Source organism: Paralichthys olivaceus, chromosome 7, assembly GCF_024713975.1.
Source record: "Paralichthys olivaceus isolate ysfri-2021 chromosome 7, ASM2471397v2, whole genome shotgun sequence".
NCBI lineage: Eukaryota > Metazoa > Chordata > Actinopteri > Pleuronectiformes > Paralichthyidae > Paralichthys > Paralichthys olivaceus.
The window spans coordinates 1,343,411-1,356,842 of record NC_091099.1 but is presented as its reverse complement, the minus strand read 5'-3'; the positions used below and the strand labels follow the sequence as shown (position 1 = coordinate 1,356,842).

Sequence of the window (13,432 nt, the reverse complement as noted above, 5' to 3'; positions counted from 1 at the left end):
CTGCCGTGGACTCTCACTGGGTTTATGGGAGCTGCCGGGCTGACAGCAGCCGGACAGCACGGAGAAATGTTTCTTTTAGATTAAGGCCTCGCGTCTATCAATCATCGGGGGGGTGGAGGAGGGAAGGAGGGAGGGAGGGAGGGAGGGATGGAGGAAGGATGGAGGAGGGTGACACATCACAGACAGGCTGGAGAGAGGAGTCAGGAGACGAGAGGACACGTGTGACAGAGTGTGGCTGTCACTCAGAGTTTGTGGTGTAGATCAAGAGAGGCTGGAGGCAGAGGGCCCTGGTGCCTTCGGGTGCTCCAGGTAAACGCAGTAAATTACAACCTTTCTTCTTGTTAATTAAAACTGCGGCGGATTCTCGTTACACTGCCGGACAACCGAAGGTTCAGGAAAGACACATGAAGAGAATGAACTGATGAATTCTGTAACCAAATTTAATTTGAAAATACAATCAGACATTTTTCACAGTTTATAAACTTAACGATTCATCAATCAATTGTTCATTTTAATGAAACTGTTGAGAAGTAAGTTAGTAACTATGTGATTTTAACCGTCTGGCTGACGAAGCCACAAACCAACAGTAAACCGAGCTGAGACGACTCAACATCCTCCACTGAGCAAACTTTTCCACCGGGTTGTTTTCAGACTGAGGCAACTCAACCGAACTGACAAGACAAGCCCTCGGGACGAATGACGACCAATCACATATCCTGAAGCATTTTGATTGACGGGTGGGATTGACGGGGTGCTTGCAGGGAAACCCTGGTTCTGAGGCGAAGGCGTCTGCAGGCTGGAGATATGGAGGGAGACTGCCGAGCAGATGGAGCGAGGGAACAGGCCGTGGAGGTGTGAGGACGGATGTGTAACTTTAAGCCTGGCTCCTAATTTTGTGGCAACATTCTGATTTTACCAGATTTAATTGCAGAGATTCAGGATTCAAGCTTCGTCTCTAGAAATCAACCAGAGAAGGTGAAAACCTGAGCAGCAGACGACGAAGCTTCAAAAGTGCTGTTTGAATATATTTTGTTGGGATTATTATTATTTGGTTAGTTTGAGCAGGAAAGAAGAATTAAAAGGATCATTTAACGTTTTCTCACTTTTTAATTTAAGTAATTAGGCATCAACCTAAAGCATTAATATACCAGGGGATCAAAACATGAATTCATCTGGGGACCATGAGGGAAATAACAAGATGTCAGCATCATCCGTCCGATAAGTGAAGATTCTAAATTTATCTCGTTAATTTGATGTTGATTATAAAAATGAAACAAACAAACTCAACCTGTAACAAATTAAAACGATCTTTTGAAAGAAAGGTTGAGATTCGTTAAAACATTTTCTTCATCAAACTCAAACCTGAGAATCTTCGGGCGACTTCACTCTGAGCTCAGCTGTCATTTCTTCATTTCACATCTCCCTCATCTCTCCATCTCTTAACCTCACCCACCTCTAATTTCACTATCTGAATTACACCTCTTCAAAGCTCTCACCCCTCATCCCTCGCTCTCGATGATCCTTAAACATTCACCCCTCTCTCACCCTTCATTAGTTATCTCTCCACGCTAAACTCAATATTCATCTTTGTTCCAAACCACTTCTCATGGTCCTCTTACCTCCCTCACCTTCTTCTCCCCCTCTCCCTCAGCTGCTCTCTTCCTCTCCTCTTCCTCTCCTCTGACCCTCTACCCCTCCATCCAAAGCTTCATCGCTCCACCGGCTCTGACGTTGACGAGTCTGGACACGACATCTCGTCGCAACGTTGAGTTTAACGTCTCTTTACTGCTCGTTTACCAGAAAAACCAGAAAACACGAAGAGCACGAAACTCAAGAAGAAGAAGTCTTCAAAGTCGAAACGCGACAGATGTTCTTCTCTTTGATAACGACGTGTTAGGAATCATTGTCCTTTATTTTAACAGCAACATCAGCTGTGAATGAGGATTAGAATGTATTTGTACTCCCAATAACGAGATCCAGATCTTCTCATCATCATGTCAAGTGTTTGCTGCTGTTACATTCTGAGTTCATGACCATTCACCTAAAGATTGTATAATCTGTCGAGTGAACCATTCATTTCAATTGTTGGTTATTTTCCTCGACTTTTAATCGTTTGGACTCAAAATAAGCAGAAGACTTAAAAAAATGATCGTCACAGATTCACACAGTCCCAGCTGACGTCTTCAAATTGCTTTTTTCTTAAATTAAATCTTATTATCGCTCAAGACAAAGAGAAGCGGTAAATCCCCGCGGCGGAGAAACCACGACAAAAGAACATTTGGTATTTTGACTTGACAAATAATCTGTTATGTCAACAACACAGCTGTTAAACCCTGTAAGAAGTGGTTCCCTCCTGGTGCGAGTTCGTCCTCCCTCAGTGTGGGACCTGAATGGGGACGTGGTTCCTCTATGGGACCAATCACACGCCTTACGCAGCAGCCAGGCTCTGTGAATGTTTTCCTGCTTACCCAGCATTCCTCACTGCTTATCCTCCCCAACAGAGTTATTTAAAATACCTGTAACAAGCATTTTACTGGCTGTGGTTATTATTATTACCTCTGTGTGTGTGTGTGTGTTGAATTACACTGGAGCATATGATGCCGCTGACAGCACCTCGTTTATTTAGGTGGAGGAGAGCGAGATGTTGGCGGAGTCTCATTTGCATATCGTGCCTGAAAAGTATAAGGTGAACCCTGATTACTTTGTCCGAGTGAGATAAAACCAAAGACTGAAAGGAGATGGACACGTCCCCGATCCCTCCCACTGAACAAAGACGAGGCCGCGTTATCTCATGGGTTCTAACGTTTAAATAAATAACCTGCGTACATTTATTTCTGAAAACCAAACTTGACACGAACACTTGAACATCAGTTCGATATGTATTGGCTAAAACGGCAGAAACCATCTTTTAAGAAACATTTATTTAACGTAATGTCCCATCTGCTAACATGGAGGAGGCAGGGTTTATAACCTATACGGAAGCCAGCCACCAGGGGGCAATCTAAATAACGTGGCTTCACTTTCGGGAGCCGTCACGTGTAAAACCTCCAAACACCACTCTTCCTTTTCCTTTTCATTCATATTCACGATCTTCTGGATGTTTGGGTTATTTCCGACGTTTCCTCGGATATAAAACACTTCGGCCGCTCGGCCGAACGTCCTCTCCTCCTCTGACAGTGTTCGCAGCGCTGAAAGGAGAGAATGTGTGGCGACCGCCAGCCGGAATGACAAGGGATTACTGTGACACCCATTTTGCATATCAAGAATTTTAAGCAGCGAGGGAGAAAATATTGAACCCTGCAGCTCGCAAGGTCATTCAGAAGATACTTTCCTCCTCCTCCTCCTCCTCCTCCCCCTCCTCCTCCTCATAATTTATTTTGCATATCATGCAGTATGGACACACTGAAGATTAAAAAGGCGGCTTTAGCATATCTTTCCATCCCTGATAGGAGCGAGCTCCCACCTAGACTTCTCCTCAACACCGTGCCACCGCCGCAGCCTCGTCAAAGTGACCGAGGACACGCAAGCACCCGACGTCTCGGTCGTTTCAAGATGAACGATGAAAGTGCAAACTGCAGAACCCCGAGACATTTAAAGACGCGTATTGTCCCTTTATTTTTCGAATGTTTTTTCACATCAATCGACGCATTTGGCCGAAATTTGTGGAGCAAAAACAAAAAGAATGTCTCCGACTATCATCAATGACGAAGGGATTTATTCAGATTGACGTGTGAACAACTCATTACGTTACGAGGAGACGGTGTCAAACAGCGGATTGTCCAGTAATGAACTGTTATTATCTTAGAGCAGGAAGAAAAAGGAGGAATTTAAATCGTCTGCTGTTGTTTTCTCTGTTTCATGTTTATATCAGAACGAGACCGAGACAAGGAATTATTTAAATAAGTTAGTTAAAGATCATGAGGTTAGAAAACAAACTGAGCAGAAAATAAAGAGAAACTGAGGAACTTTATACTTTATACTTTACTTTAGCATCTCAGACTAAAATTAATCTCACAAATCAAATCGAATTGATTGACTCATAGTGAATAAGACTATTTATTACATGAGACTGTGTGAAAACATGATGGTAAAACAAAGATTTATAATAACGTGACATTTAAAATGTTACAGCTGTACAAGATAATAAATCCTATAATAAAAAAACCTATTGATAAAAAAGATGTTTTTGTTTTCAGGTTGTGAGAATTTGATCCTTTTCTTTGTCTTAACTATTAAAAACAATCTTTGAATTTTGTATTTTGCGATATTCTCTGCAATGAAAAACAAATTCTGTGACACAGAAAAATAAAGATTTTGAAATAACTGATTCAATCCAACTTAAAGGTCCAGTGTGTAAGATGTAGGTGAAAGAAATTATATGTAGAATAATCCTCATGATGTTTTCACTAGTTTCATCTAAATTATATAAATTGTAGTTTTCTTTACCCCAGAAAAGATCCTTTATATTTAAATACTTTATATTTAAATACTTTATATTTACATGGAGGGGACCCTCTCTACGGAGGCCGCCATGTTTTTTACATTAGTCCAGACTGAACAAACTAAAACCTTTTGAGTTTTTATAACAACTGAAGCTTTCAGCTGCAACATGACACTTCACCACTAGATGTCACTAAATTCTACACACTGCACCTTTAAACAAAATAATTCCTTGTCTGAACGGAGCGGATATTTTCCCCTCTGCTTTAAAAACATCTCTGTCCAGACAAGAACACAAACGATCCCTTGTTTGACAAAGCTCCTCTAAGCCGGCCGGGCCGGTAGACAGCGACCAAGTTTACATTAGCGATACGTCAAATACCAGAGGAGCGCTGCTTGTGGAAAAGTTTATTGTGCAAAGTGTGGAAGGGTGTGAAACAACAAATACACATCCTGTAAGACAAAGACCGAGTGATCTGCATGAAGGTTAAAGTGACACTAACCGCTCCACAGGCACCAGAGGCCTCGGAGCGACCGAACTGAAAAACCTCATGAGATTAAAAAGCTTGAAACTTCAGGTCCCTCGAGCGCCAGCGTCTAAAAACAGTGAGAAACGAGTGGAATGCCAAAACTCCCCGCAGATAAAAAACATGCCCCCTGTTCATTTCCACAGCAGCCAGTGCACTCGTCCTCTCATCTGTTCATGGGAATGTGTGTGATACATGGAGAACACTCCGTCAGAACAAGAGCACATTAGCCGCTGACTCTGGTCCCACGTGACGCGCAGGACAAAGAAGAAGAGACGGGGAAACAATGACAAGATGGAGAAAAAGAGGGAGAGATGTATGGAGGGTGTGAGAGGAGGGGTGGTGGGCTGTTAACAGGGTTGTTAGTGGTGATGGAGAGACCAGAGGAGGAGAAGGTGGATGGATGGAGGGAGGGAGGGAGGGAGGGAGGGAGGGAGGGAGGAAGGGGAGGCTTGACGATAAGAGAAAAATTCAGACCGGTCAAAGTTTCCTTTTTGCCAATCGTGCTCCTGATAAAGACAGCGCCTGCTCCGGAGCTGATAGAGGGGCTATCTCTCTCCCTTACTCTCTCTCCCCCCTGCCTCCCTCCCCCTCTCATCCATTCCCCTGCCTCACTCACCCGGCAGTTAGTTTGTGAGGAGGAGAGGAAGGAAGGAAAAAAAAAAACCAAGGGCCCTATCAGTGCGCATCATAGTGCTACCATCAACCAGCCACCGCGCAGCAATTAATATCGCTCCAATTACTGTTAAAGGGACAAGGCTGGGACAGGACGATAATGAACACATCCTCTCTTCCCCACCAGAGGAATTAAAATACACGGGCGCACACACACACACACACACACACGTGCAGAGACGTACATAAAACGTGCACAGCTTGAAAAGGAAATAATGTGAGATAGAGCGGTAATCTTCGTGCATTGTTTAACTCATTGAAGACAACAGACACAGAGAAATAAATAACCAAACACAGCTCGATAAGAGCGGAAATAAATAATAAAATTATGGCGATTTACTTATCTCCTCTTATACTTCTCTCTCTCTCTCTCTCTCTCTGTGTGTGTGTGTGTGTGTGTGTGTGTGTTACGTGAATACATTCACTCTGATCTGTCACACTCACATCTCCTACAGGAGAACGGTACAACAACACAACCGGTTCTTAAAGATGCTCACAAGAAACATCAACACACGAACGAACTGTGCCGTCGGACCTTCACTGATCATGTGAGAACACGAATGTCTGAATCAGAGGCTCCGGACTTTCTCCGGAGTTTCACTTTGGATCGGGCCGACGCCAGCGTCACTGCTCTGTAAACAAAAACGTGATCTCCACAACCGAAGGTGTTACGTCCTTCGTAATGCGAACGCTCCGGAGACTTTTATATGTATGTTGTTAATATGTGAAAGACAAACTGAACACTTCGGGTTCATGCAATCAGAAAAAGCTGGACGGACAAACCCAACTCGTCCCGTCACGGCTGCAGAAGATTGATCTCGAGAAACGAGTCGGGTTCTTTCTCTGTTTGCTTTCGGTAACATTCACATCGTCCATGTTCTCTGGGAACCCCGTGAGCGTACTGACCTGGACCCCTCCACTGTGCCTCCTCTTCGTCCTCCCCTTCCTCGTCCTCCTCCCCACCGCTGTGTCTCCGACCTCGCTCGTCCCCGTCCTCATCTTCATTGTTGGCGCCTCCTCGCGAGTCCTGCGTCTTGGGCTCTAGATTCACACGACAACACATTTAAACACGTTATTTAAAACATATCATCGAGTCCCCGGTTCAAAATGTCACAAAAGGGGTTTCACAGCTAAACGAGGGACAAAAGTGTGTGTGTGTGTGTGTGTGTGTGTGTGTGTGTGTGTGTGTGTGTCTGGGTAGTGGCTGTTCCTGTCTACTGATCAAAAGCAGCAGTGAAATGACTCCCTGAGCTGTGTAACACGACCACACCGGATCAAACCTTTGATTTTCGTTGCACCTCCAGAATCAAAGAGTCGCCTGAGACGACTTTTCCACTTTCTGCTCCTTCACCCTCGTTTTTTTTTTATTTTGTTTTCCACCTATTTTTCTTTTCATTCTCTCTTCATCCGTTACCCAGCATCCCTCCCTCTCCTGTCATTCTCCTCACTGAAAGTAGGTGGCTCGCTTTTTTCTCTCTTCAATCTCTCTATCATCTCCTCCTCCTCCTCCTCCTCCCTTCATCCTGTCACCTTCAGCAGAGACGGAGGCTGCCTGTGTTCCTCTAATCAGCAGTGATATCCCTGCCATTGATCAAGATGATTACACTGACTCCTGCTCAGTGATCAAACACAACGTGGTTGTGCACGTGGCTGGACCTGTGTGTGTGTGTGTGTGTGTGTGTGTGTGTGTGAACCCTGACCTTTGCCTCCTCCCTGGTATCAGTTCATCCTCTCTATTAGCAGGACTGTTGATTAGTGAGATCAGATTAATAGTTACATCACAGCTCCTCTGGTTATCTGAGGTGAACATCTGTCTCTGCTCGTTCATCTTCCTCCTCCTCCTCCTCATCATCATCAGGAGGGTAAAGGTCACAGTGGATCACAAACATTGACCAACCACATCAAAGGATCTTTGTGCTGCCGTATCAAACTCTACTAATGCTGGAGACCTTCGGAATCAGCCGACAAGTCATGTGACGACGTATGTGGAGCAACAAAGTCCATGTGAGGAGGAGGTCAGGGTCGGCCCGGTCTCACACACACACACACACACACACACACACACACACACATGAGAGGTGGCTATCGAGGGTCAAAGTTGAACTTGAATTGTTGAACATGAGCTGAGCGCTCCTCCATCACGTTCTGTGTCCGCTCCAGGTTTTTATTAACATGACGTCACTGTGACTCTGTATTTAAAAATCACTTCCTCTACTTCCTGACTCCCTCCGTCCTTTGTCTCAATCCTCATCCTTCTCGTAACTTCTGCCCTTCTCTTCCTCCTCCTCCTCCTCGCATTCTTTTAGGAGCTCTCCTCATCTCCAAGCCTCCCCCCTCCCTCCCCCTCCCTCCCCCCCTGATAACACCTCAGCCGTCTGCACAAAGACCATGTTTACTCTTGCATTCCCACTTCGATAAACAGCGATAGCTCCCGATCAATAGTGGCCATAAACGCCCCGCGACCACGTGACGCGGACACACCCCGTCGTTATTAATGCAACAGTTGAGAGATTGGATCAGCGTTGTCAAATAAATCAACACACACGCACACGCACACACACACACACACACACACGCACGCACAATCCATCTTCATGTCACATCCACCTTTCAACCTCATCCACACGCAAACACTCATATACAGCAACATGGATGTACACAGTCTAAAGCAAGCAGGACCCCCCCCCCCCCCTCACACACACACACACACACACACACACATTTAACCCCCCCCTGCCTAAACAGTGCCATTATTTTCAGCTATAAATCACATTGAATGGCACATTGATTTTATCCTGCAGGGGCTGCAGCGAGGGAGGGGAGCTGGAGACACAGTTATTGCATTTAATATTATCAATATTATCTCCCATATCATCTCAGACAGGGAGGCAGGTATCAGGAGGAGTCGACAGACACTTTTCTACCAGCCAACAACCCCCCCCCCCCCCACCCCCCACCCCCGTCGCAAGACAGTCTCCATCAATCTGATAAGCTGAACTTCCCCTGTCACACCTGCAGGGCAAAGTCACCCGACAATATCGCCGCCTCCCAACTTCTACAGCCCGCCATACGTTCCTGCCTCTTCTGTCTTCTGCCTCGTTTCTTTACATATCTGTTCCCTGACATTTCAAGATCATCGTCTTCGCAGACCTGTTGCTGTGATTTGGCGTCGCGGGTAAAAGGGAACTGGAGGAAACGAAGGAGCCTGAGCAGCAGTCGTCTCTCTGTGTCCACACTGGAGACATTCAGACACACACACGCTGCTTTAACGATTCAGTCTAACAGAAGAGAGCGTCAATTAAGCAAATGATATTTACACACTGAAAGAAAAAGACTGCAAACAGGACCACAGCACTACTGAGACATGTCAGTGTGAGATTTTATCAGTTCATCATTTCACCATCATTATTATCAGATTATCAGTTTACGTGAAATCCTAAAAAAGATATTGTTTTCTCCATTTGTTTAGTTTGGGCTGAAAAAAATTTATTAAAATAGTGAGAAATGTCGTCAGAAGTTGAAAAGATGATCAGAAGGAGTCGATCACTGTTGGTGCAGCAGAGCCAATGTAAATTCAAACACACACCAACAGACACACACCAACAGACACACACCAACACACAGAGACTCCTGGAACACACAGGGACGTTTAGTGTGTGTCTCTTCGTGGGGTCAGATCGGGGGCAGTTTATCAGATGCAGATGAAGCCGCGATCTAAAATGTGGCAAAGTGAGTTTTGTGATTGAAGTTTAAATGTTCTCAAGATTTGCCGTTTAGGATTTTAGTTCGGAACATGACACACACACACACACACTAATGGAGGATTGATTTATCTCGAGAGCAGCCAAGCATCATGTTTGGATGTGTTTCCTTCTTTGGCGTCTGAATATCCTGGAGGACAAACCCATGATGGTTCTGGTGAAATCCAACGTGATCTCAAGCTGCTGGTTTTTATTTATATTTCAGGAGATCGAGATCAGTGATATTAGTCTCACTTTTCTGAGTCATGTCGTCCTCTAACCCAAGATGATGTGGCACATGTCTGCAATTAGCATTTATTCAAAGATCTCCGTCTGTGTTGTAGAAACAAATCTGTGGATCCGACAAAGTGGGTTTTATAATCCACCAGCGCTGCAGTTTGTGAGAAAACAGTCGACGTCAACAGACGCATGAAGCGGCGGCGTTACATCCAACCGCCAAAATGAGCCCAAACATTCATTTACAGCCACGAGAAACAGGAGAGCAGCGCGAGAGAAGCTGATCCTGTCAAATATCTGTTTGTTTGAAATCATTTTCACCAACACTGCTGCACACGTAACGTTCAGATCTGTCCATCATAACGAAACCCGGAGAGGTCACGGCCTCCGTCATCTGTTTGTGCATCGCACACAGTTTCCTGTTTGACCACTGATCAGATTGTTTAAATTTAACCCAAAAAAAGAAAAAAGAAAATGGAGAGCTCAACAATCCGAGGGTTCAACCTGAGGTGACGCGACCGACTAATCAGTCCAGAAGTGGATTTTTATCAGGTTTCCTGTGATGTACGAGTGCGATCGTCTTGAAATGACATAAAAAAAGGGAACTTTGCTCGTTTCGCGGGTCGCTGCAACTGTCGGGCGATTCTGAGAAGAGAGAGAGGGGGGGGGGGGGGTAAAAACAAACCCCACAACAGAGAGAGAGACGCACCGAGCAGATGTTCAAGTCTTCCTTAATAACGTTGTGTGTCTGTGTGCGTGTTCATTAATATAGTGGCTGTGTGTGTGTCGGGCTGAGGAGGGGGAGTTATAGAGAGAACAGAGTGCCTGGTGCTGTGTTTTTCTTGCTTAAGTTATCAGGGCGGTTATCGCCTGTGTGTGTGTGTGTGTGTGTGTGTGTGTGTCTCTTCCAGATGGTGGATAAGAGGCCTTGCCTTTATTAGCCAGTGTTGGCCAGATAAAGACCTGGTATTGATCCCAGGTTGAAAGAGCAGGTTCGTCAAACATGGCTGATTTACAGGGAACTGATAATGGCAGCACTGGGCAACCGAGGAACCCCAGAAGAGAGAGAGAGAGAGAGAGAGAGAGAGAGAGAGAGAGGGGAGTAAATCAACAGTGCAGTAGGTGTGTGTATGTGTATGTGTGTGTGTGTGTGTGTGTGTGTGTGTATAAATATAATCATACACACACACTTGTATATATAAAAGAAACAAAGAGTAAGTTTGCAATCGACGACTTTGCTCACGTGTGCAGTTCCCTGACTTCTTCCATCTTCTTCTTCTTATACAATCTAATACACACATAACCCCCCCCCACACACACACACTCACACTCTCTCACACTCTCTCACACAAACTCACACACTCACACACACACCTCCAGCTAATCTATAATCTCGTCTCGATTAGCACCTGACAGAATTTCCATGGGTTTATCAAACCAAGCCAACCAACAGACGCTTATCACTTCCAGCCCCAAAATTTCACAAGAGCAGGAATTTTTGAGATTAAAAAAACACAGCTAGTGAAATCTTGAATAAGTCAAAAGAATATGACTGAAAACTCTGCTATCACATGGGGGAGAGGGGAGGGGAGTGGGGGGGGGGGTCGGCAGGATAAGAGGTGCATGAAGGGGCAGATTCACTGGAACCAAGATTGAACCTTGTGAGTTCTTTTTTTTTTTTTTCTTCTTCTTCTTATTCGTTTAGACACAATAGAGATAAAGGCGTGATACAAACAGAAAGCTGCAGCCTCATAATGTTTGTTTGGTTCGTCTCTTTGTCTCCGGCTGACGTTAACTGTCTGCTGACAGATAACAGGTAGACGAGATAAATCTGCTGGAAACCACTAATAACTGCCGGAGAACTACACATGTGGATTTTCTGATTGGAGGAGGCCGATGTGAGTTTTCATCAGTTTTCAAACTGATGATTTGTTTCCAGTGAAGATCTGATGAATGTATGTGCACACTGTGTATCTATTGTAGTTCTGTATATATTTCTATATATATATATATCTGTGTGCATGTCCCTCCCCTCACCTTCGTTGTGCAGTGGCGTGTATGGCGGCGGGCTGTCGCCCTCCAATGAATCATCTGGGTCGGAGACTCCGCCTTCTTCTCCTGATAGGCTGTGGCTGTCCAGCGTGTTTTCCTCGCCACCGTCGAGATCCCCGAGGGAACCTGCGGGAGGAAGAGGAGGGAACGTGAACACCTGAGTCTGTTCTCTCGCAGCTGCGACGCGAGGACGAGGATGAATTTCAAACCGTTCTAACAAAGTTGTGAGCGCACATTTCCCAGACTGTGAGTCAGACTCTGTCACAACGACGGGAACATGTGGGGAACACCAAAAGCTCTGGACACCTCAGTGTCCATCGCTCCGTCTGTCAAGTGTTAGAAACCTCATCAACAAACACGCCCGCCGCTGACACCGTCCAGAGGAACTGACGCAGAGAATTCCAGGAAAATGTTCGGGAGTTCAGGTCTGAAAGCAGCATGAGCGAAAAAAATAAGGATTTCATATCAGATAAACTCATAAATAATGAGTATAATAAACATTAAAAAGCTCTGGAGGGAATAATAACGTTGAGAGAATAATGTGACACCGTGGGTCTGCAGGACGTGAGTTTAATTATCTTTCCTTTGGGCCTTGAGTCCAAACAGAGAGGAGAAAAATAAAGTTCCTCATGTGTGAGCAGCACTGGAAAAAATACCCTAAACACACGGATCCTCCCTTTTTTTTTTAAATGAACTAATTCAAGAAAAAAAAAAAAAACAAGGTTTTGAGAATTGGACATGCTGAACAATCTAATCCAGAAGATTAATAGCAAGAAGCCAAGGGGGACCTTAAAGCCAAATTACAGTATACCTAAAATTGTAGCTAAGAGAGTGATTAGTGCAGGGCTGATCTATATCAATTACAGTTTCATAATCCCTGCTGACCACAGTAATTATACACTACTTTTGATCTATTTTAGCCCGTTTAAAGATTACATCCACACAAAAATGGAGTCGGTTAATATGAATTTAATGTGACTTTTTTTAAATTGCCTCGTTAATAACACTCAGTCTGTACCACGAGGGTATCAGGCTGCTGTAACGGTGCATTAAGACGTCCAAGCGTTGAAACGTACACTGATGTTCACCATATTCATTTGTCCTCTGTGTCTAAAGCAGTTGCAGTTATTAGTGTTTCAAGCCTCGCTGCTTCTTTTCTGTTCGTCTGCATCAGATGACACGCTTCATCCTGGGTTCCCGAGAGGACGCCACGAGAGAATTATTAATTCAAGGTAACCATTTCCTTTAAGAGGATTATGGGGAGCGGCAGAGTGAAGCGGAAACGGTTAACGAGCTGCCGAGGGAGAAAACAGCTCAGGCACACGACGACAGTGTCCTGGAAAGTCGGGGAGGGAGGGACGTGTTGTTGTTGAGTAACTGAAATTAATACAGAGATTTCATTTCCCACCGTCTCTCCCTCCATCCAGACAGGTTGTAAATTAATTTCCATTAGGTTGTGTTGAACCAACGAACAGGGAGGGAGGCGGGGGATTGTTTCAGAGCTAAAGCCGTGACTAGGGGCGTATATATTTACAATGCTGGAACAAAAGGAGTCTATAATCTATACAAAGCACACAACAATACCCGTGAATAAAGAAGCTTGTAGAAGAAGGGAGAGGCAATTTTTCTAATTCTGTTAATTTCACTTCCAAAGCAATTAAAAGCAAGCAGAGATAATGCTGGGAAACAATCGCCGACTGAGAAAGTGTTTCTGTCTTTGTAAATGAAACATCTTTAGGCTAATTTCAACTTCCACGCCTG

General features: G+C 44.7%; 1 protein-coding gene across 1 annotated transcript in view; it reads right to left on the bottom strand.

Moving 5' to 3' along the window:
• zfpm1 (zinc finger protein, FOG family member 1) overlaps positions 1–13,432 on the bottom strand; it is a 76,146-nt gene that overhangs the window by 29,546 nt on the left and 33,168 nt on the right. The window contains exons 2-3 of the mRNA XM_069528513.1: positions 11,657–11,797; positions 6,549–6,683 (exon numbers count right to left, since the gene is read on the bottom strand). Of these exons, the coding sequence (XP_069384614.1) occupies positions 6,549–6,683; positions 11,657–11,797 (276 nt within the window). The remainder of the gene's footprint in view (positions 1–6,548; positions 6,684–11,656; positions 11,798–13,432) is intronic.